The 22,744-nt window shown below is 29.7% G+C and overlaps 1 protein-coding gene across 1 annotated transcript in view; it reads left to right on the top strand.

Annotated features, from left to right (window-relative positions):
• Positions 1 to 22,744, top strand: part of LOC129980889 (protein O-mannosyl-transferase Tmtc3-like) — a 271,909-nt gene that overhangs the window by 232,486 nt on the left and 16,679 nt on the right. Inside the window, exons 12-16 of the mRNA XM_056091343.1 lie at positions 3,677 to 3,770; positions 6,603 to 6,737; positions 9,882 to 9,964; positions 12,678 to 12,750; positions 15,948 to 16,034. Of these exons, the coding sequence (XP_055947318.1) occupies positions 3,677 to 3,770; positions 6,603 to 6,737; positions 9,882 to 9,964; positions 12,678 to 12,750; positions 15,948 to 16,034 (472 nt within the window). The remainder of the gene's footprint in view (positions 1 to 3,676; positions 3,771 to 6,602; positions 6,738 to 9,881; positions 9,965 to 12,677; positions 12,751 to 15,947; positions 16,035 to 22,744) is intronic.

The following is a 22,744-nucleotide window of genomic DNA, read 5'->3' as shown; positions in this document are numbered from 1 at the left end:
AATATTGATATCCATATGTTTATGCAAACGTATAGCAATTTATAAAAAAATAAGAATTTGAAAATAAAATAGATATTCATTTCATTTTTTCCAATGAGTAATGAATTGTTCCCTTTCCGGAATTTAGAGTGACAAACAATTTTATAATTGGAAACCCACCAAACTTTATTAATAATAGCATTATTATTTAATACTCACTTCTCTCATGCATATTTTTTTTCTGACCACCATATTTCTCTAATAATGTACCGTACATTTTTCAGCTGCGCATATGCATAAGTGCCCTTGAAAGATGCAGATGTGTGTTAGAGGTCGAGCGTAATTGCGCCTCCGAACATTGTGCGGGCCGAGGTTTCGAAAGTGTCACTGTCTCATCAAACAAATGCAATCTCTTCAGCGTATTAACAGCTGTAAACCTTAATTGCGAGATATTACATGAACAGCTCAAAAGAGGAAAACAAGATATTTTAGCTCATATAAAGAAGGGGAAATATTGCCAGCTGCATGGATAAAGTGAAAATGGAAACTGTATCCGTGCAACCTAGAAACAGATGGTCGAAAGTTATTATGTAATTATAAGTACGCCTTTCCTGAGTTTGCCGCGATTAATTCGTTTTCTATTTGGTTGACCCTCTCAGAAATATTTCTAAATCGAATGCGTTAGCTTATAAACTCCTTGTATTGAAGTGACCAGATTTTTAGGATTCACGAATTCTTGAAACTGTTGATTGAATAAACGGTTTTTATAATGCCCGGATTTTAATAAAATTAGTATTATTATAAATATTATGCTCCGGTATTATTGAGAAGTTAAATTATAAGTAAATGTCTCATATTTAAAAAAAATATAAATTACCCCGATTTAAATTGCAAAAATAGACAAAAACATTTATCATAAAAATTCAGCTTTTGCTATGCTAATTTAGAGAACAGATGTCCCAGACACTCAAAACAGTCTTAATTTTTTTTTTTTTTTTTAGCGATCAAAATGTCCAGTATTTGAAATAAATGTCCTAGGCGACCCGCTTTTCACTTCAGAATCAGTGAGTAATAAATGAGCATTTGCGTCGTCAGTAAGTAAAATGTGCTGAGAACTCAGTCAATAAGATATTTAAAAATGCTATTAAATTTAATTCTTTCTAAAATCTGCTTCTGGAGAATTATATTTCACTGCCATATTATACAAAAAGATATGACCGATCTAATTCAACCAATATAAACGGAATCAGTAAAAAAAGTAGTAAAAACAAAAGACACTTCATTTTTTGTTTCTTTTTTTATCTTCTTGGATTTTTAAAATGTGTTATAATAATTAACTAATTCAGCCTTTCCTTTTTTTTTTGAAGTGTATGTGTGTGTGGGGGGGGGGGGGGTAGAGAGGGAAAACATTGACCTCTTATAATTAAGCTGGATTGTATGTAGAGTTCCAAAATGAAAGTCCGGGAATTCAGTTTATTTAAATTAACTTACTCTTTTATACCCTTAAATTCATTATTCTTCAATATTTTGAAACGAGATATATTTTTCACTCACTATTTTCCAATTTTTTTTCTTTTTACCTTAAATATTTAATTTACCATATAATACAATAATTCATCGTGTAAATGGAATTGACTAATTATAGGTGCACTCTTGATATTAAATATTTTAAAGGACATTTACTGTTCGATTAAAGGCATAAAATAATAAAATTTCCTGACCTTGAATGGGAATAGTTTTGAAACAGAATCTGGAATCAAACTCAGGTAAAGAATAAAAGAACAAATGCAGAGACATCTGACCACATTCTACCACGAAACGGCTCTTAACGGAAATCAATACAGATTGCCCCATAAGTCTAGAAACATGAGGGTATCATGATCATAAGGGAAATATTATTGGAGAGGTGTGACAAATCATACCAGCATGCGCTAGTCGACATGCATGTTCTCCGAAAATTAGTGATAAGTTTCGCACGTGCAGCAGAATAGCCTGAAATCGAACATATTCTGTAGATGCCTATTTTCTCCGACATCTAAATATATAAAACATCTTATAATATTCGAAATATCACGATGCTCAATTGCTGTTTTTAGCAATATGGTAAATATTAAACTATATTATCTGTATCATTAAAGTTATGATTAGATTAATTTTACTATTTAACGTCCCATTTGGGAGTAACAAGGAATAAACGTTAGGGAGATACAGCCTTCAGAAGACAATTTAACCCTTTCATTACAGTTCCGGCCGAACCGACCGTACAAACTTTATACTGGTGTATATTTACGTTTCAAACGACAAGTGTTGGATGTAAAGCAAGGATATCTTCGGTAATAATTCGCTTTACATCATACACCCGTCGTTTTAAATATAGGGTGTTCATTAATTATTGTCGGGGTTTCCGTACCTCATAACTTTCGAATAAAAAATATTACGCAAAAACCGATTACGTATTCGCAAATTACAACTCAAAGAATTTTATTAATGATATTAAAGTGTAAAGCTTGCACAATTTGCACTTTGTAGGCATTCAGCTGAAGGCGATTATGTATTCGTAAATTCGCTGAACAAATTTTGACTCGAATTGAGGATGATGGAAATTACCTTCGGAAATGGTTCGTCAGTGATGAATCCACTTTTCATGTGTCAGAAAAAGGGAATAAACATAACTGTAGAATATGGGGCTCGGAGAACCCGCACGATTATCAAAAGTCAAAATTCGTTCAGCGAATTTACGAATACATAATCGCCTTCAGCTGAATGCTTACAAAGTGCAAATTGTGCAAGCTTTACACTTTAATATCATTAATAAAATTCTTTGAGTTGTAATTTACGAATACGTAATCGGTTTTTGCGTAATATTTTTTATTCGAAAGTTATGAGGTACGGAAACCCCGACAATAATTAATGAACACCCTATATAAACTGGTCTGTCAGGATAAAATTTGCATGGGCGACTGGGCCGGGCCAGTAGTGAAAAAGATTAAAATTACTTATTTTTTTATCTAGTTTAATTAATTTTAAATCTAATTAATATTTTAATGATAACTATTCATCTTCTAACATAAAAATGGCAGCGATGAGGAACATTTATTCGATCAATTAAAAGTGTCAGAAACAGAAAAAGCTCCCGTGTGCCCGAACTTCTTCGTCTTAAACTAAACATAGAAATAACCTAGTGATGAAGTCTCTTCATTGTTCGAGAATTCCGGATTCGAAATCTGATTCCGGTACAGATTTGTCATGTTTGGTTGGCCTGGTGCATATTAAATCTAGTGTCGTGGATTAATGCCCTCGTTTCGATGTAGTGCAGGTGTTATTTAAGTCATCTGACCAAGGTCCATAATTGCAAGCTCCAATGCAATTCTGGGAAAATTCATGTGACCTAAGATCCCCCAAATAGCTGCCATTTTGCTTCATAAGGTCAAATTAATCATGCAGTAAATATTATTCTAATACCTATGGCAAAATTTAAGACTTTTCTATTCTTTCTCTTTAAATAACACAAATCAATTTGCTATTTATGAGTGGAATATCTTCGAATGGCACATTGTTTTCATGAAATGCATTTTCATGTGCTTTTAAAATATGACAAATTGCGTCGTTTTTACTCATATCATAATTTTTATTTACAATCAAGTCTTAATGTCACTAGTTCCATTATACAATGTCCTGAATATTTCGTTTTTTCCAGTGTTCAGCCTGATGACCTGGGTTCGCATCTCAATGTGGGGCGGATGTACAATCTCCTGGGAAGGACAGAAGAAGCTGAGAAAGCGTTTTGGATGGTAAGTTCGAAAAACGAGAAATTCACCTAAAGAGAAAAATTGTGCATAATGAGATACACTTTTATGCAAAGGTATTGATCAATCTTATTTGACTTTTCCTCTTTCAAGTGCAATATCAAATATTTTGTATTATCATTCTATTTACATCGCCATTACTGGTATTTAATTTTTTTGGCATTATTATGGAAAATATATGCATAATAGTACTTTAAAGATTAATTAGTTTTCAAAGAATACCACTCTTACATTTATAACGTAAATGCTTTAAAAGCAGCAAAGACAAAATGTAGTTATTAATTTCTTAATTTAGATATATCCTCCCGCTGGTGCGGTGTGGTGTGGAGAGGGGGGTGCCAGCTCAGGTGTCGTTCTCGTCATCTGACCGAGGTTCAAAATTACGAGGTCCGTCCCAAAATAGCCCTAGTGTTGCTTCAAACGGGACGTTAATATAACTAAACTAAACTTAATTTAGATATGGTGTTCATGTGATTTCAATTTACGCACATTCTAAATATGGCAAAAAATTACTATTTTTTAAACTCTCAAACTCAAGTTTATACTTTATATTCTCAGTTGTGAGGGCTCTTATTTTCCCACGCCGATTGTTTTACTGCTGAAAGCAAAATACTTCCTCAGTAAAATTTCCTTCTAAAACTGTATAAGTTCTAAATGCTTCTACAAGTTTTCTGCCTTCCTACCTGGCTTACACAGGTGCTTAGTCATAGTTCTAAGAAAAAGCCTTTCCCAGCACACTTAAGTTTTTCCTGAATAATAAAGGAAAAGAATAAAAAAATATATGCCTATGCTAATTTCTTAAAAATACAGTTTCTTGTATATATATACACATAAATATTTCAGGATCGGAGATTACGTAGCTGCAAAATCGATATATTTCCATCATCCTGAATTCTGATGCATTTGCATCGATATATCAAAATATTGCACCTCACTATTGCCCGTCACTATTTGGGCAGAATAATCAAAAAATGAACTTTTTTGTTGAATATCCAATAACAGTTTTAGTAGAAGAATTTAAAGTTTTGAATGACTACCAGTTAAAAAATTATTTATCTCTCTACTAAATTACTAAAACAAATTTAAATATTTGAAAATCAGGATACATTTTGAAAATATCAGAGAAATAATTTTTTCATTTCAACTTTCATTTAAATGGATCATAGATACATGGTAAATGTAATTAAACATGTCATATAGAAATTTATTGCTTCTTGCTTTGGTTATATTGCATATTCCTGTATTCCCGCCTTTTTTTCTCCAAAGAATTCTAAATAAGAAAGAATAACTTGTGCTCAAATTGGTTCCTTAAGTTCATAAGAAATTAACGAATTAATTTGATTTTGTCTCTATAAAAGATTATTTAATTAATTAGATAAAATTACAAAAACATATAGTTAACATTAATTCAATTTTGGAAAGAAATTAAACTTTTAATTAAGCAAAATATTATAAGTAATTAAACGTTAGTTTTATTCGTCCTTTAAAGAATGTACTAAAGATTATTTTACAACTGTATTTTTAGAAGAAATACTCTCAAAAAGCACTTTTCTGAAAACTTACCCCGAAACCGATTTCAATTCATATTTAACCCCTTACCTGCCGAGGATAACTTGCGAGATTTGGTCCCCAGTGCCACGTATATATATTGTTACGAATCTGTGATGCTGCTTCCCAGCATAGCTGGTTCCATAGGAGGTCCCAGAGCTTGGCGGCAAACTTGGCGACCAGTTGGCGACTTGGTGATGAATTTGGCGACTTTGGCGCCAAAATAGATTATACCCGAAACATCGAGAATTTTCCCGATCAGTCCAGTAGGAACCGAGTTACGCCTCGAACGTTCCTGATTCGTTGAGAGGTTTCTAGCCCCGCCTCCTGAGACCTATAAAAGGAGCTGCAGCTGCCGGGGAGTGGTGGTGAATTGAGTAGACGGAAGCGGCAGAGAAGAGTAGTCGTGGACCAGTGGAGTCGAAGAGTAGTCGGAATCGACGGTAAAAAACGGGCCTTCCAGAGATAAGCTGAGCAGCGACGGAGTGAAGCTAGTGGTGAACTAAGCTGTGCGCTACTGTCTGCAGTAGACTCTGTTGTATGCTGCACGTCTCGGCTGAAGATAATCGTGTTCTGTGCTGTATATAGTTGTCGTCTTTGTGCTGTCCTGTGTGTCTTCGTATAAATAAACGTCGTTGTTTCATTTTCTACTGCCGACTTCTGATTGAGTGTTCTCCACACCATATAACTCCCACTATCCAAACGAACCCCGTAAATTTCGTAACAATATATATACGTATATAGTTGTGAGACGTATATATGCGCTAGGGGCAGTTAACACGTTGACTTAGGGAGACGTATATATAGGCCCGCGGCAGGCAAGGGGTTAAAATTACTATTGTATATCGAAAATGAATCCATTGAAAATACATTAATCCCAATCGTTAATCCTGATCATCATTTCAATATCTTTCAAAAAACATTTCCCTGAAATTTTGCACTTTACTTCCCCACGAAACTGATTATCATCTATATTTAAAATTGCTGCAGCTCTCCTGAAAACAAATTAAAATCCATTAAAAATAGATTCATTTAAGTTAGCACGACATTTTAAAACAGCCCTTTACACAACATATTAATGAAGTTTTCCTATATCTTTATATAAAGCATCCCTCCTGAAAAACAATTTGCATTCATTTTTTAAAAATATTCCTTCTATCTTTTCATACATCCCTTATATTTTCCATTTAACCACAGTGAAATCCATCTAATAGTAATGATTTTTTTGTCCTAATAACTACCTTTGAAATAGACTGTGTTATGTTTCAGGCCAAAAACCTTCTTCCGAAAGTTCGACCAGGCAAAACGTACCAGACGCACATCGTCCCACGGCATTTGGACCTCTTCTTAAACCTTGGAAACCTTCTTTCCAAAAATCATTCCAGATTAGAAGAAGCACAGCAGGTACTTTTCATATCTGTCATTAAAAAAAGCAGTTATAAAAAATTCAAATTCGGAGAAATATGCTCAAGGCCACTTTTAAGTTTTTCGGAATCACAGATGGAATACATGTAATTATATTGATTTTCGAACTTTTTTTGTCGCCGTGTTTTTAAAGTACTTGTGTAAAAAAAATGAAGGAATTAGAATGTTGGCGACAAATTATGGATGAAAATATTCGTTCATTTTGCAAGAACGAAACGCTATATTTTTATCCTAGTTCCAAGCAATTATGTCTTATTCAGCAAGTTGTTTATTAGAAGTCTTAGATATAAAAAATAGCGAGTGAAAAAAAGAGTTATCTAAAGTTTTTTCCAAGTTATATAACATGAAAATATCATGTGAAAAGAAAGGAAAAAAAATATCTTTTTATGGCAGCTATATATTTACTATATTCTCTGAATAAATAATATTCATTTTATGTCTTTTTAATTTTTTAAAAAAATAAAAAGAATTTTAAATATTTCATGCAGTAAACTTTATTCAGTCTACTAAAATGAAATAGAACCCAAAAAGATTTTTATATGAATCTTAATGGTCTGGTATCTTATGAATATCTTTTATATGAATCTTAATGGTCTGGTATCTTATGAATATCTTTTATATGAATCTTAATGGTCTGGTATCTTATGAATATCTTTTATATGAATCTTAATGGTCTGGTATCTTATGAATATCTTTTATATGAATCTTAATGGTCTGGTATCTTATGAATATCTTTTATATGAATCTTAATATAAAATTATTTATTTCATCTTATGGTGTATACGACATATATTCCAATCGGTCTCTGTATAGGAATATAAGTATCTTAAAAATTAAAGTCAAACTTATTCATTTTCGAAACACATATTCTGTATAAGTAAAAGTATCGCTATCAGTATTGCTTTACATTACACACTTCTTACTTAGTTTTGCATATCCACTACATATATCAATCATCATTAGTATTAGCAAATAGTTCTCCTTTTGAAAATGAAATTTTATCAGCAATACATTTTTTCGATTTCTGCTTACTTTTATAAAAATTTTCTAAAATTAATAATAATTTTATATAATTAAAAATATTTTAAAAAAGCATTTTTATTATGGCACTAAACAGCAGCAATTTTTTATTTAATTATTTAGTTTCATTATTACTATCAATTTTTTCCAAAACTTATCATCAGGTGGCTCTACTTTCGAGAAATAGCAATTTTAGTTAATCATCTATTAACTCATAATTCTAAAAACAATTAAAGATTGCTTTGTCGCCAAAAACACACAAGAAAGCAAAATTCCAAATGACAAAATTTATGATAAAAATTCTTGAATGAAGTGAACTTTTGATGATGTGGTGTAAAAATTCGGGGAATTGGAGTATCGGCTCATATGAACTGCCGTCATCATTTTTATTATTGCACTAAACAACAGCAATTTCTTATTTAATTATTTAGTTTCATTATTAGTATCAGTTCTTTTTTTTCCAAAACCTATCATGAGATGGCTCTACTTTCGAGAAATCACAATTTTATTTCATCATCGATTAACTCATAATTCTAAAAAAATTAAAAATTGCTTTGTCGCCAAAAACACACAAGAATGCAAAATTCCAAATCATAAATTTATGATAAAAATTCTTTATTGAATTGAACTTTTGATAATATGGTGTAAAAATTCGGGGAATTGGAGTATCGGCTCATATGAACTGCCGTCATCATTTTTATTATTGCACTAAACAACAGCAATTTCTTATTTAATTATTTAGTTTCATTATTAGTATCAATTTTTTCCAAAACTTATCATCAGGTGACTCTACTTTCGAGAGATCACAATTTTAGTTAATCATCTATTAACTCATAATTCTAAAAAAAATTAAAGATTGCTTTGTCACCAAAAACACACAAGAAAGCAAAATTCCAAATCATAAATGTATGATAAAAATTCTTTATTGAATTGAACTTTTGATAATATGGTGTAAAAATTCGGGGAATTGGAGTATCGGCTCATATGAACTGCCGTCATCATTTTTATTATTGCACTAAACAACAGCAATTTCTTATTTAATTATTTAGTTTCATTATTAGTATCAATTTTTTCCAAAACTTATCATCAGGTGGCTCTACTTTCGAGAAACAACAATTTTAGTTAATCATCTATTAACTCATAATTCTAAAAAAATTAAAGATTGCTTTGTCGCCAAAAAACACACAAGAATGCAAAATTCCAAATAATAAATGTATGATAAAAATTTTTGATTGAAGTGAACTTTTGATGATGTGGTGTAAAAATTCGGGGAATTGGAGTATCGGCTCATATGAATTGCCGTCATCATATCATTGTTATAAAATTTTTAAGTCAGTTCCTAATACCTTTCGTGCAATTTAAAACAAACTTAAATTTAACAATTTCATCAATCAATCAATTAAGAAGTTTTCAAATGATTAATTGATTTAACTATTAAGAATTAACTACTGTTTGTAACTATTCATTCATATTTAAACAAATTGTAGCAATTTTTCATTCACTAAATTCGCCCACAACTCTAGAATTATTATCAAGCATGAAATTAATTGCTACATTCTGACCACAAATATCTTCATTATATTTTTTTTCTCCACAATTTCACCATAATTGTGTGCGAAAACTTAACATCATTAATAGCAGTATTCCGCAAATAGCTCTTTTCCGATATACTAAATATACAATATAGATAGTCATGTTCACTAACTATCTGCAGCAATAAATCGTTCAACTGTCATTTTCTTCGGCACTCTTTAAATACATACATGCCTCCTTTCCTAAGATTAATGAACAGGTACTTGAAGATCCGTTGAGAAAGCGTTAATTAATTCCTTCCTGTAATAATTAAAATGTTCTACAATGGAGAAACATTCAAAATCGCGTTCACCGTATCATCATTATTAAAATTCAAACACTGAGCTGTTCTTCGCACCATAAATCATTATCTACTGCATCATTTACTGAGCTGTTTATTGTTGCATGTAAATGATATGTACGAAGGAGATTTTCCATTTGCATGTAAATGAAGACTGTTTATAGCAGATGCGTCTCTCTCGCTGGTAGCATTTATTGATTTTGTGTTGTTTCATTTGCCTCTCGTTTCAGTTGTACAAAGAAGCTATCAGCATGAAGACTGATTATATCGATGGGTACATGCAGAGGGCGAGTCTGTTATTGAAATTGAACAGGTAGGTTGTTGCGTTCTGCTGGGAAATGTATTCATTTTCTAATCAGTGGCTATTTTTTATGAAATTTAATTTATTTAGTTGATTCGGCTTTAATATAATAGGTCTAGATGATACGCCCGTCTAAACTTGCCGTTATCCTGTAAACAATATCTCGAATATGATAATCACAGATTAACTAACGAAGACTATTGTTACAGCTTCACGCCGATAGATGGCGTATCTGTCTAGTACAAAGTTTTGTTAATTCTTTTTTGTATCTGAATGTAGAGTGTGTAAGATTCTTTGACCTAGACGTGGCACCAATTGTAAGGGGTGTTCTAATCTGTAACAGTCTACCTGAAGAGGCACAAAAAATGTGTCCGAAAATAAAATGGTGTTCACCAACAAGAAATGAGTATTATTTGAAGATAATTACAACTATAATAGAAAAAGTTTCATGCATATTCTTTAAGAAATGTGCTTTAAAATAAAAATAAAAATATTATTATGTAATAATAATATTTGTAACTGTAAATATATAGTAACATTAAAATTTTGTTTCTTTACAGTGAGAATTTTCTCTAATACTTCTGAATACTCTAATCAAAATTTATCACCAAATTTATTCTGAAACAAATAGTGATCCATTAAAAGAAAGTCAAATAAAGAATTAAAAAAATAATGCTGGAAGAAATATCTCCAATGAATTAATATAAATATAAAATTATAAAAATTACAAACCTCAGCTCATCAACATTTTCTACACTCTAGCCTCGAAGAAATGTAAATTTTGTAGATAAAAAAATGTAAATAATGTGAAGTTTACGATCGTGTACTAATTTTGATTCATGATTAGCTTTATTCGCACACCGATAAATCCATCAGTTTAAACATTATCAGAAAACTCTCAACATTTCAGAAGTGGCATTTCGCATCCGACTATGAAGCGGGCCAAATGGGCTGGGATGTTTTTAACTCAGCCCATTGTTACAGACTGATGTGGACCATTATATATCATATTTATAAAACTGTCACAAATTATTAATTTGAGAAAATAAGTGAATTTATGAACGTAAATTAAAACTTTCTCAACCTTAAAAGTTTCTCTGACTTTGAGAATTTTTTGCAACACTTTAAAGTTCATTTAATTTTCTGATTTTATTTGATATGTAAGGGTTGAGTTCTCGTACTAATTCAAATTAAAATCAGAAATCATTTAAAATTCAGAATATAATTCCTAAAAAATTTTTATGCGTTTTAGAGATTTTTCATAGGTGGATCAATGTGGCATTTTTTTTTTCAGTTTCTTATCTGATTTACAAATAAATTCGGTGGTTTCAAAAGATACAAATTCTATGAAAAAAGTATTCTACCTACGTCCTAATTTTATCTTAATAATAAGAATGATAGAAGCTTAATTGTAAAGCAATAACTTGTTAAACAAATCTTTGAATCTTAGGGTAATATGCTTATCCCATCCTGTATAAAAAAGCAAAATATTCAAAAGCATTGTGAACATTTATAATCCTCAATTATGTATGAGAAGCAAATTCCTTCCCTGCTTAAATTCTGAATTTCGATGGCACATGGTAATAATTCGATGGCACATGATAATTATTCGATGACATATGGTTATAATTCGATGCCACATCATAATAATTCGATTACACAGGGTAATAATTAGATGCTACATGATAATAGTTCGATGGCACATGATAATTATTCGATGACATATGGTTATAATTCGATGACACATGATAATTATTCGACGACATATGGTTATAATTCGATGCCACATCATAATAGTTCGATTACACAGGGTAATAATTAGATGTCACATGATAATTATTCGATGACATATGGTTATAATTCGATGCCACATCATAATAATTCGATTACACAGGGTAATAATTAGATGCTACATGATAATAGTTCGATGGCACATGATAATTATTCGATGACATATGGTTATAATTCGATGACACATGATAATTATTCGATGACATATGGTTATAATTCGATGCCACATCATAATAGTTCGATTACACAGGGTAATAATTAGATGCTACATGATAATAATTCGATTACACAGGGTAATAATTAGATGCTACATGATAATAGTTCGATGGCACATGATAATTATTCGATGGCATATGGTTATAATTCGATGACACATGATAATTATTCGATGACATATGGTTATAATTCGATGCCACATCATAATAGTTCGATTACACAGGGTAATAATTAGATGCTACATGATAATAATTCGATTACACAGGGTAATAATTAGATGCTACATGATAATAGTTCGATGGCACATGATAATTATTCGATGACATATGGTTATAATTCGATGACACATGATAATTATTCGATGACATATGGTTATAATTCGATGCCACATCATAATAGTTCGATTACACAGGGTAATAATTAGATGCTACATGATAATAATTCGATTACACAGGGTAATAATTAGATGCTACATGATAATAGTTCGATGGCACATGATAAGTATTCGATGACACATGGTAATAATTCGTTTCCACATGATAATTATTCGATGACACATGGTAATAATTCGATGTCACATGATAATTATTCGATGACATATGGTTATAATTCGATGCCACATGATAATAATTCGATGACACATTGTAATAATTCGATGGCACACAGTAATAATTTATATGGTTTCAATTTAACTTTAATGTCTTAATATCTCTTTTAGAACGGAAGAAGCACATGATATGTATAAACAAGCCCTGAAATATGACCACATGAATCCGGACATTTTTTATAATGTAAGTTGCATCAACAAATTATATTTTACCCAATAAATGTTATATTCTTTATCATTTTCTATATGCAGATTGTTAAATTACGGGATATTACAATGATTATCAACCAAAATTCACATGACTCTAACTGAAATTCATTTCAGGAAATTTCAAAATATTCATGAACATGGTAAAAAGGTGGTTACATCTTCAATTTGCTTTTATGTATTGTGATCATGGGGTTAAAAGATGATTTCCCTGATCTTATCCAAGCTATAATGTAATGTTCATCGGCAAGTACTGGCAATAATGGTTTTTGTTTGTTTTTAAAGAAATCTTATATATATCTTTAATATCAATAATTGGATACAACTTTGTGAAATTGTACAGAAAAAAAATGTTTTTTTTCTCAATAAATGACCAACGTGTTAAAACACTTTTAAAATATTATTTTTGTCTGTTAATGCATGAATAAATGTATAATAATTCATTTATACATTAATGAATATGTCTGAATAAATTATTATGTATTTAGTGCATTACATACTGGATGTGTAAAATGAAAATTGAATTATATATTGTGCAGGCAAAATAGATTACATGTATATTGTCTGCTTACTGTATGAATATATATTTAGTATTTTAAACGTTTATTCATTATGTTTTAATTTTTAAAGCTTGGATCACAGACATTATCTTTCTTGTATGTTGATTTTTAAAGTCCCAATGATCTATAAATTTCGCTTAAAAATCCAATGACTACTATAAAAAAGAGGCTTTAATATATAATATAAAATCGTTTTAAAATTTCCCTTTCAAAAGAAAAAAGCCAAGAGATGTTTTTAAACATTTTATCAATATTTTTTTTCTACCTCAGACAAGTTTTTTTCACGAGTCAGAAAAAACGCATGCTGTGTTTTGTGAAGTTTTTTCCATTGTTTATTTTTCAGTAATTGAAGTTTTAGAAAGAAGGCATTTTTACGCATCGTTTACAGCCTATACTCAAGAAAAGCGTTTTGCAAGGTATTTAGAAAATTTCCGAACATTTTAAAGTAATGAATAGGATTTCAAAAAAAGAAATTTCCTTTAAAAAATGTTAAACGCATCCAATACTGTTCAATAGGGATTACATTTTTTTTTTAATTTTCAAAATAATGGAGGTATTTTTTTGCTGAAATTGTTTGCATATGAAAAACTGTTGGACAGGTTTTTTTTATGACTGAAGGTACTTTTTTGAGTAATAAAAAATTTTACTAATTTTTTTTTTTGTTGTTTACTAATTATTATCATTGTAAATTCTGAATATATGTTTTAAAATAAGTAAGAATTCAGAATTCCCTCAAAAGAAGTAACATACATTTCCCATTTCGATTTTCTTCTATTCCATTCGTCTTTTATATCTTGCAATTCGTTTGCAAATATAAATTGCTTTTGCTCAGTTCGTGAGATGAACTATTCTTACACATTGTTTTAGTTTGAGCAGATTTTTTTCATCAATTAATTCATATGTATGCAAAAAATCTTCATTTTAATAATTTCCATTTCTATACATTCTGTACTACAAGAAATCCGTGCCGTTTTATGAATTCAGGCATTTTTTATTAGATTTTGCAAAAAATCTAGACATTTCTTTTTTTTTGTCTAGTTAATGTATATTTTATTTTATTTGAAATGTCTTAGAACAATTGTTTGAATAGCATGTTTGAAAAATTCTATTAACATTTGCATTACCATTTTTGCCTTTTTTTTCAATTGAGTAAAGTAATAATTGGACCTTAAAAGGATTAATTTTTACATAAAAAAAAGGAAATATTTTAATTTTGTAATTTTAATTAATGAATAATGGTTTTTAATTTATTTATTCTAAGTGAAAATGAAGTTTAAATTATCTGCAGTACTTTTTTTCTACATTCGCTGAACTCATCTATATTCACCAATAGTTTTACTGAAAAAAAAAGTAAAGTATGATTTTTTTTTAAATATTTTAATTACATTTTCCAACAAATTATTTGGCTCAAAATGAAAATAAAATTTAACTTGCACGAACAAATTATGAGTGAGTGGGAAAAACTTTTTTACCATCGTGTTGCCAGCATGTTGACAAAAACTCAAATTGAAAGATTAAGCTAACTCTTACAGCAAATTAAACATAAAGAACACGTTTTTATATGAAATGGAATTAAACTGAAATGTGGTATTTTCTGGAAAGAAGGAATGCGGAAAAAAATTTCTATGACGTTTTAAAATGGCTCTATTATTAATTCAATAATTCAGTTTTATTTAAGGTTACATAGTTTAATGTTTACGTGATATCTACTCTAATAAGGACGCATCAGCTAATTTCTAAAAGTTTATGAATGGGTGTATATTGTTTGTTTGTTTCTTATGGCACTGACAAGCCCACTGTTACGAAGACAGCGATTTAAGCCTGAGGGGGAACGTCTCTTATTTTTTATAGCAGCGCCAACTAGGGCCAAGAGTACGACTTTGCCACTCACGCATCACTCATTCGCTTGCACAACCCCTTTTTACAGGAGGGCACATTCACACATCTCACAGATAGAACAACAGAAGAACAACCATGCCCAAACCGGGACTCGAACCCGGGACGCCCAGATCACGGGGAAGACGCGCTACCCCTATGCCAGGACGCCGGCGCAAAAAACAAATAAATATTCAATGTACCTAATATTAAAAAAATCACTATAACCATTTCAATATTATATAATTTCGCTCTTAAAATCTGAATATATGTAATATAATAGTCAGTTGTTATAATGCATAAAGCTTTAAATTATTTGGCAGTATTGGTGAAACTTCAAAATTTCTTTACTGAAATCTTCAATCAATAGATGATTAAAAAAAAAGAAACTTGAGTTGATCCGTGTTGAAATATTACGTGCAAAGGCGGCTTGTATTATCAGGAACTGCCAAGCAATAGAGGAAGAGCATGAAAAAAAAAACGGTTATAGCTTTGTGTAATGTCGGGATGATAAATTCTCTACATGATTCCTCATTTTTAGAAAGCTTGTGAAATTTTGTTCTTATGTTTCAAAAATTAAAGTAGAAGTGCTTTAGTTAAAACAGATGTGCTTTAATGTTTAAAATAAATAAAAATGAAAAAGGATCTTCAAATATATTTTAGGAAGAATTATCTGTTATTTGCATAGTATGGGAGAAACCGATTAATACTTCTATTAAGTTACGATATCTTTATTTAGATGGGCGTTCTGCTGTTAGAACAGGGGAAGTCTCACCAGGCATTAGCTCGCTTCGATCAAGCTCTACAGGTGGATCCAGAACATGAAGTAAGTTTATTACTCATTGAATAAATTCTTTTTATTATAATAATAAAAATATACGGATTCTCAATGAAGATTTTTTGAGTATTAATATACCTGATATTAATACTCATATTAAAATCAGGTATGTTTGGGTATTAATATAACTCTACATATTATATCGAAATTCATATTCTAATTTTAAATTCTGATTTCAATTTAGCAAAAAAAAACAAATTCCTGCGTTTCCATGGAAAAAATTTTTTTAAAGAAATAATATTAAGTAATAAAAAAATGACTTAATAATAAGATAATAAAAATAATTTAATTAATAGAAAAATTAAATAATTTTTGCTGCCTGTATTTCGGTTTCATGCTGATTTAAAATATTATTGTAATAACATATTTTTGCAGCTAAGCTCATTTTTTTATTTACAGGAAAAAAATTTTAATGTTTAAAATATTTCAGATGCTGGCAAACAAAATTTTTGAGATTTTTCAGAAAATTACGGAAATTGATACAATATTTGGTGAGTCCACATAAAAACTAATAGAAAATAAGATTTGACAAAAATATGAAACACGCTTTTTTTAACATTTTGAACAGAAAGACAAATAGTCAAATTGAATTGAAAGAATTGATTGATTGTCAAATTGTTCAATCTATTCAAATCAATTGTCAAATTGATTTGAATAGAAAGACAAAAAGAAAAATAATTTATAACAAATAGTCTATATCTTTCATCAAAATATGATAAAAAGTATTTTTTTTTTAATTTAAATAAATCTTAAATAATAAGTAATAAATCTTAAATATAATTGAAAATAACTTTCTCTAAACTATTTTTAAATGGCTTTTTTTTTTCCTATTCTTTATGAGAGTTAAATTATTTGAAATAAAAATACATTGTGGTTTTATATAAATTCGATTCATTAAGCAATGAATTAATTTCACTTGCAATAAATCCTTTTAAAGACGCTTAATTTCATATTAAAGTTGTAGCATTTATCTTCATCTTGAAAGATACTTTTTTGTGGGATGGAATTACTTTTTACTCCAGAACATGCCATTAATCTTTTTCTCATACAACTGGAGGTTTTTTTCCTTCAAACAATTAATTTTACTTAGCTCAGACCAATCGAATCTGCCCAAATAATTTTTTATCAATTATAAAAAAAAAGTATTTATCATTGAGAGATCATTTATATCATGAACTAGAGAAAAAAAAATGCATTTTAATTTTTTCCCTTTATTTTCCCAGTTTCAATTCATTAAATCCAATTAATATAACGCTACAATAACTACATGTACCATCTAGTATTTAACAATACATTATCTTAGATGTAAGAAGATGTTCATTTATCCCTAAAAGGTGGGGAATGTATTCCAAAATTAATTTTAACACAACACCTTTGGCATGTGTCATGAGAACATCAATAAACTCAATTGCACGATACTGAACTAATATATAATTGGTCGCCTGCGGAGATTAGCTGTTCGGCTATCTTATTTATAGCATTAATTCAATAGTGTTAACCAACTTTAGTGAACTACAACTTATTACACTAAATAAAAATAAATTTTTGATGAAAAATTTGGAATGAATGAATTTTAAATTACAATAAACTTGCACAATAATAGCGTAATATTAGCATAACACAATAAACGTAAAATTAGAAAACTTATTAAAAAATATATTAATAGAACTTATTTTAATTTATAAAATACCTTCATGGAAAAACAGATGTTTTGCTATTTTCTGTATGTGAATATTTTAATATTATTTTTAAACAAATACCTTGAGACCCCGTTTAAACCGTCAGATTCAATTGACTGCGATATAGAGGAATTTAGTCCATAGATTTAACATCTAAAGTGTAGATCTATATGAATAAGAATTCTAAACAACAAAAAAGTCAATATCTTGTTATATAAATCTACATCTTTAGATCTGTTTAACAAGAGATTGGCAGTCCATCTGTTTTTGGTGTTGCATATAAGTAAACAATATTTTTAATAAGTTAAGTGAATGAAATTTGGAAAGTGACTTTTGTAGCTACAATTGTAGTTTTGTTTTAAATTTTTTTAATTGATTGGAATAAACTTCCAAAATACAAATCCGTTTTCTGATACTTGTATATTAACTGTATCCCAACAATTAATCGCCAAATACGCTCTTACTTAGCGATTGTTCGCCAATGGCATGCGATTAAAAATACATAAACTTCTCTTTCTTTTATTGCTGTTTATATCGTTATTATGAAGTACAGAAGTCTCATAAGCAGGACTCTGAAAATAAATATCTGAGCATTCATAATGTTCACATTCTTACCCAAAATTTCCAATTCTATGCGGGAATGGAATACTTTTCGGGTATGTTTCTTGCTGTCTTTGACATGATAATAGGTTTTGAACTTGGTCAGGATGTGAGAAATCTGAGGTATATCAGAATATGGGAATAAGCTCTTTGGACTTTTTTGATAGACTTCATGGAAACCTTATTTAATTTAATATTTAAATAGGATCTTATTATGTTGCTTCATATTGCATAGTATTGTAATTATGTGATGATAGAGAAGAAACAGCAAAAGAATGTTTTGCTAATTTTTCTTAATGTTAAATCTATTGGACATATAGCTACTGAGATGTTCAGTGGAGCACCCGCTTTACGAAGCAAGGCTATCTCTAAGTTTCTGATAAATAAAAAGCCCTGGCATCGTAACTGCCCTGAACTGTGTCTATTCGACGTATAATAGTTTCTTCATTTAAAATGCACTAGACGCCTATTAGAATATTTGTTACGTTTGATTTCCATTCATTCTTTTATGCATCTTTATATTCATGACTCCTTCAGAAAAGCATTTTTAAACTTTGAGGTAGGAATGTAATTAGCGTTATTTTAGTTGTCTCTTACGCCTTTTCCGCTTTTCTTGCACATGAATTTTTTAATGGAATCATAATTTCAAGAAAATCGTTACATTTCATGTTATTATCGAATATTCTCTTATACGGCCGAATTATCGAATTATCTCTTATACGGCATATTCTCTTATACAGCCAATTTCTTATTCCTTATTCGCTCTTGATTGGCGCAAATATGAACACGATGTGGTGTATTATGTGAACACATCCAATAGCATTTTGACTGGGTTGAAGCAGGCTGATAAAAAAAAATACCATGAGGTTCAATCATTCAGCATGGCAGGTTTATTTCTAAATATATTTAATATTATGAAATCGTTTAAAAATTTATAGATTCAACAGAAAATGGGGGATAACAAATAAAATCGGAAAGCAAAATTTCGTTGCAATATTGCCAAAGGATATGAAAATATAAATAGAATTTTCATGCTTCTGCTTTTAATATTAAAAGAAGCGCACTCAATTATTTATTTGGTAAAGCAAAGAAAAAGGTTTGAGTTTTATTACAAAAGTGATAATATTGTTTCAAATTATGCATAATATTTTTTTAATTTATTAAAATTAAAAAAATTCGATCTGAAATAAAATTGATATGGTTAAAAAGATAATTTTTTTAAGTTGTAAAAAAGCAGTAATTTTTTTTTTTTTTTTTTATGTACAATAACATTTTACTGCATCGAAACGAATCCAAATTCTCACTCAGTTTTTCTTAATTAATTCATTAATTCATTCATAATTTTTTAATTCGTTCATTCATCACAGATTAATAATCTGACCGCAATCAGTAATAACGAAAAAATTCTATTTTATTTATTCACAACCCTAGTGTGTAGAGACGCATGTTGCTTCCACAACTAATGGCCTTTCCTAAATACGTATTTTTTAATAATTGCATTGTTTAACAATAGATGGCAGCACGACAAATTAGATTTCGTCAATGAATGATTAGCGGCTAAACTGTGATAGCAGGCTGCCCAAAGTCTGACATTTTAAGATCGACTTCAATTGAATTTCATATGTTTTAGTCGCAAGTGCTTTAGTAATCTGGGGATAATAGAGGTCCTGGAAGAGTATTTGGGAATACTTTACCAATTAAAATTAATGGTTTATGTCGTATTTTTTTAATAATAATCAATTGAACATGATTTATAGTCGAAAATATAATGATATGTTTGGGCGTAGCGGCGGATTTAGGTATTTTGAAACTCTATGCAGTGTATATTATGACATTCTTTAAATAAAATTTGTTTCATATTTTAGCTTATGCTTAACGTATTAATAAATTGTTTTAATTCATTAAATTTTTTTATACTAACTTTGTTAATATGTATTTGCTTTTATTTATCTGTTGTGTTTCCAGACTGCCAAATAATCACGTTTATGCCCAATGTTATAGAAACGAATGTTCTCTTTTCTAAATACTTTAGTAATTAAGTGAACGTAATGGAAATCGGAACCTAGCTTATTATAGTTAAAAATTTTAATATTCAAATTTTTTATCATACATACTCTTTGCAAACTTACTTAATTAGAAACTAGGAAAATAAAGTTTTTTAATCGCTCTGCATGTGACTACTTCTCTTCTTACACTTGCTAAGCCTCTAGTGATGATTGGAGGTAAAAAAAAAGTTACATTACACTTCTGGCGCGCCAATTACACTCACTACGCCACTCGCTAGTGTTCACCTTCTATCGTAAAATTTGGTCTAACATTTTGTTAAATTAATTGCAAAGAGAAAAAAAGTTTTAGGCGGCATTAAAGCCATAGAACAGCGAATTGATATCTTGTTTTTGATTTGATTAAATTCATCGCTTGCATTCCGTTTTAACAATTTACTTAAGTCCCAAATATGTTTCTCTCTTAAGACTAATATTTACATGCTGTTTTAGCAGTTTAAGTGCCAGATCCATCTATAGCTTAAAACTAGTGTTTATATGTCATTTTAACAATTTAAATACCAAATATATTTATCTTTTAAAATTATTGTTTGCGTGCTGTTTTAAGAATTTAAGTTCCAAATATGTCTATTTTTTAAGACTTGTGTTTGCGTGCCATTTTAACAGATTACAAGAGCGATGTTTGTCTATATCTTGAGAAATAGTGTTTATGTGCCTTTTAAATCATTTAAATATGAAATCAGTTGATCTCTTAAGATTGGTATCTGCATGTCGTTTCATTTTGCATCTAATACTTTATGCTTAAAATTTTGTTTTTTGATTCAATCATCGAATTGTGAAATACACAAGGATTAATAGAAATTATTTATTTGATTTTGAAGCAAGACGATTCCCCGGCTGTGGGGAAACTAATTAAATTTCATTTTAAAACTTATTAGAGCATTCCTAGTAGCCTTATACTCACAAATAATGTGCACGCGACAATCTATGAAACTAACCGTCATCATCGTTAAAGAGTGAAACTGAAATTGCTACTGTGTCGTCACTATCTACCAAGAGGTCATCTCTTATATTTTGTATAAACAAACTATGTGAAATTCACTTGCACCTTTATTATTATTATTATTATTATTATTATTAAGCATTGACCTACTGCCGATAATAGTCGATTTTAGGAGTGAGCTAGAGCACGCATATGAACACGAAGTTCTTAATCTAAGAACGCAGCAGATAATCAGCGCAATAGCATAACAATGAAATTACTTAGGAAATGGTTAAATGATAATAGTCAAATGATCATTCAGGATAATGAGTACAAAAGTGGCCTCCATATGACCTCCTCCAATGGATCATAAGTCCTACTCACATATGAAGAGAACATCACCTTATTCACATATAATGCTTTGTTGTGTTTGTTGTTGTTTTTTTTTTTTTTTTTTTTTTTTTGCTCAGATTTCACTCTCTTCGTCTGAGCATGAACATGTATTATGCAAAGAAAAATTCCATGGAATCGCATTTCGAACCTGTAATCCTCCTATTTCAAAACCGAGGCTCTTCCAAAAGGTAACTATCTCATAGGCTCACCAGAGCTAAAAAAAATGTCAATTTCGCATAAAAAATCGGATTCTATGCACCAATTTTGGCCATTTTTCTCAATAATTACGAATAGAAAAGATCATAATGTTATTAAAATTTGAAAAAAAATTACTGAACTAAGAATTTAGTACATTACAAGTATTCTCATTCTACAAGAGTAACACGTATTCTCAAATTACTGGCACTATTAATTCAACACAAGTATTCTCATTCTACAAGAATAACAAGTATTCTCAAATTACTGGCACTAAGAATTCAGTATATTACAAGCATTCTCATTCTACAAGAAGAACAAGTATTCTCATTCTACAAGAAAAACAAGTATTCTCATTCTAAAGAAGAACAAGTATTCTCATTCTACAAGAATAACAAGTATTCTCAAATTACTGGCACTAAGAATTCAGTACATTACAAGTATTCTCATTCTACAAGAATAACAAGTATTCTCAAATTACTTGCACTAGGAATTCAGTACATTACAAGCATTCTCATTCTACAAGAAGAACAAGTATTCTCATTCTACAAGAAAAACAAGTATTCTAATTCTGAAAAAAAAACAAGTATTCTCATTCTACAAGAAGAACAAGTATTCTCATTCTACAAGAAGAATAAGTATTCTCATTCTACAAGAAAAACAAGTATTCTCAAGTTACTGGCACTAGGAATTCAATACATTACTACAATAACAATTAGTCGAATAGTAAAAACAGTTTATTAAACCGAATCAACTAAAATAAAAATCACCAAAAACTGTGACCTGCTTTAGCAATACAGAAAATATTACCCAAGCAATGGATATCTCTGGTTTTAAATCATATGA

Source organism: Argiope bruennichi, chromosome 8 (genome assembly GCF_947563725.1).
Source record: "Argiope bruennichi chromosome 8, qqArgBrue1.1, whole genome shotgun sequence".
NCBI classification, from domain to species: Eukaryota; Metazoa; Arthropoda; class Arachnida; order Araneae; family Araneidae; genus Argiope; species Argiope bruennichi.
The sequence above is the reverse complement of the archived record's forward strand: the minus strand, read 5'-3'. Positions and strand labels throughout refer to the sequence as shown.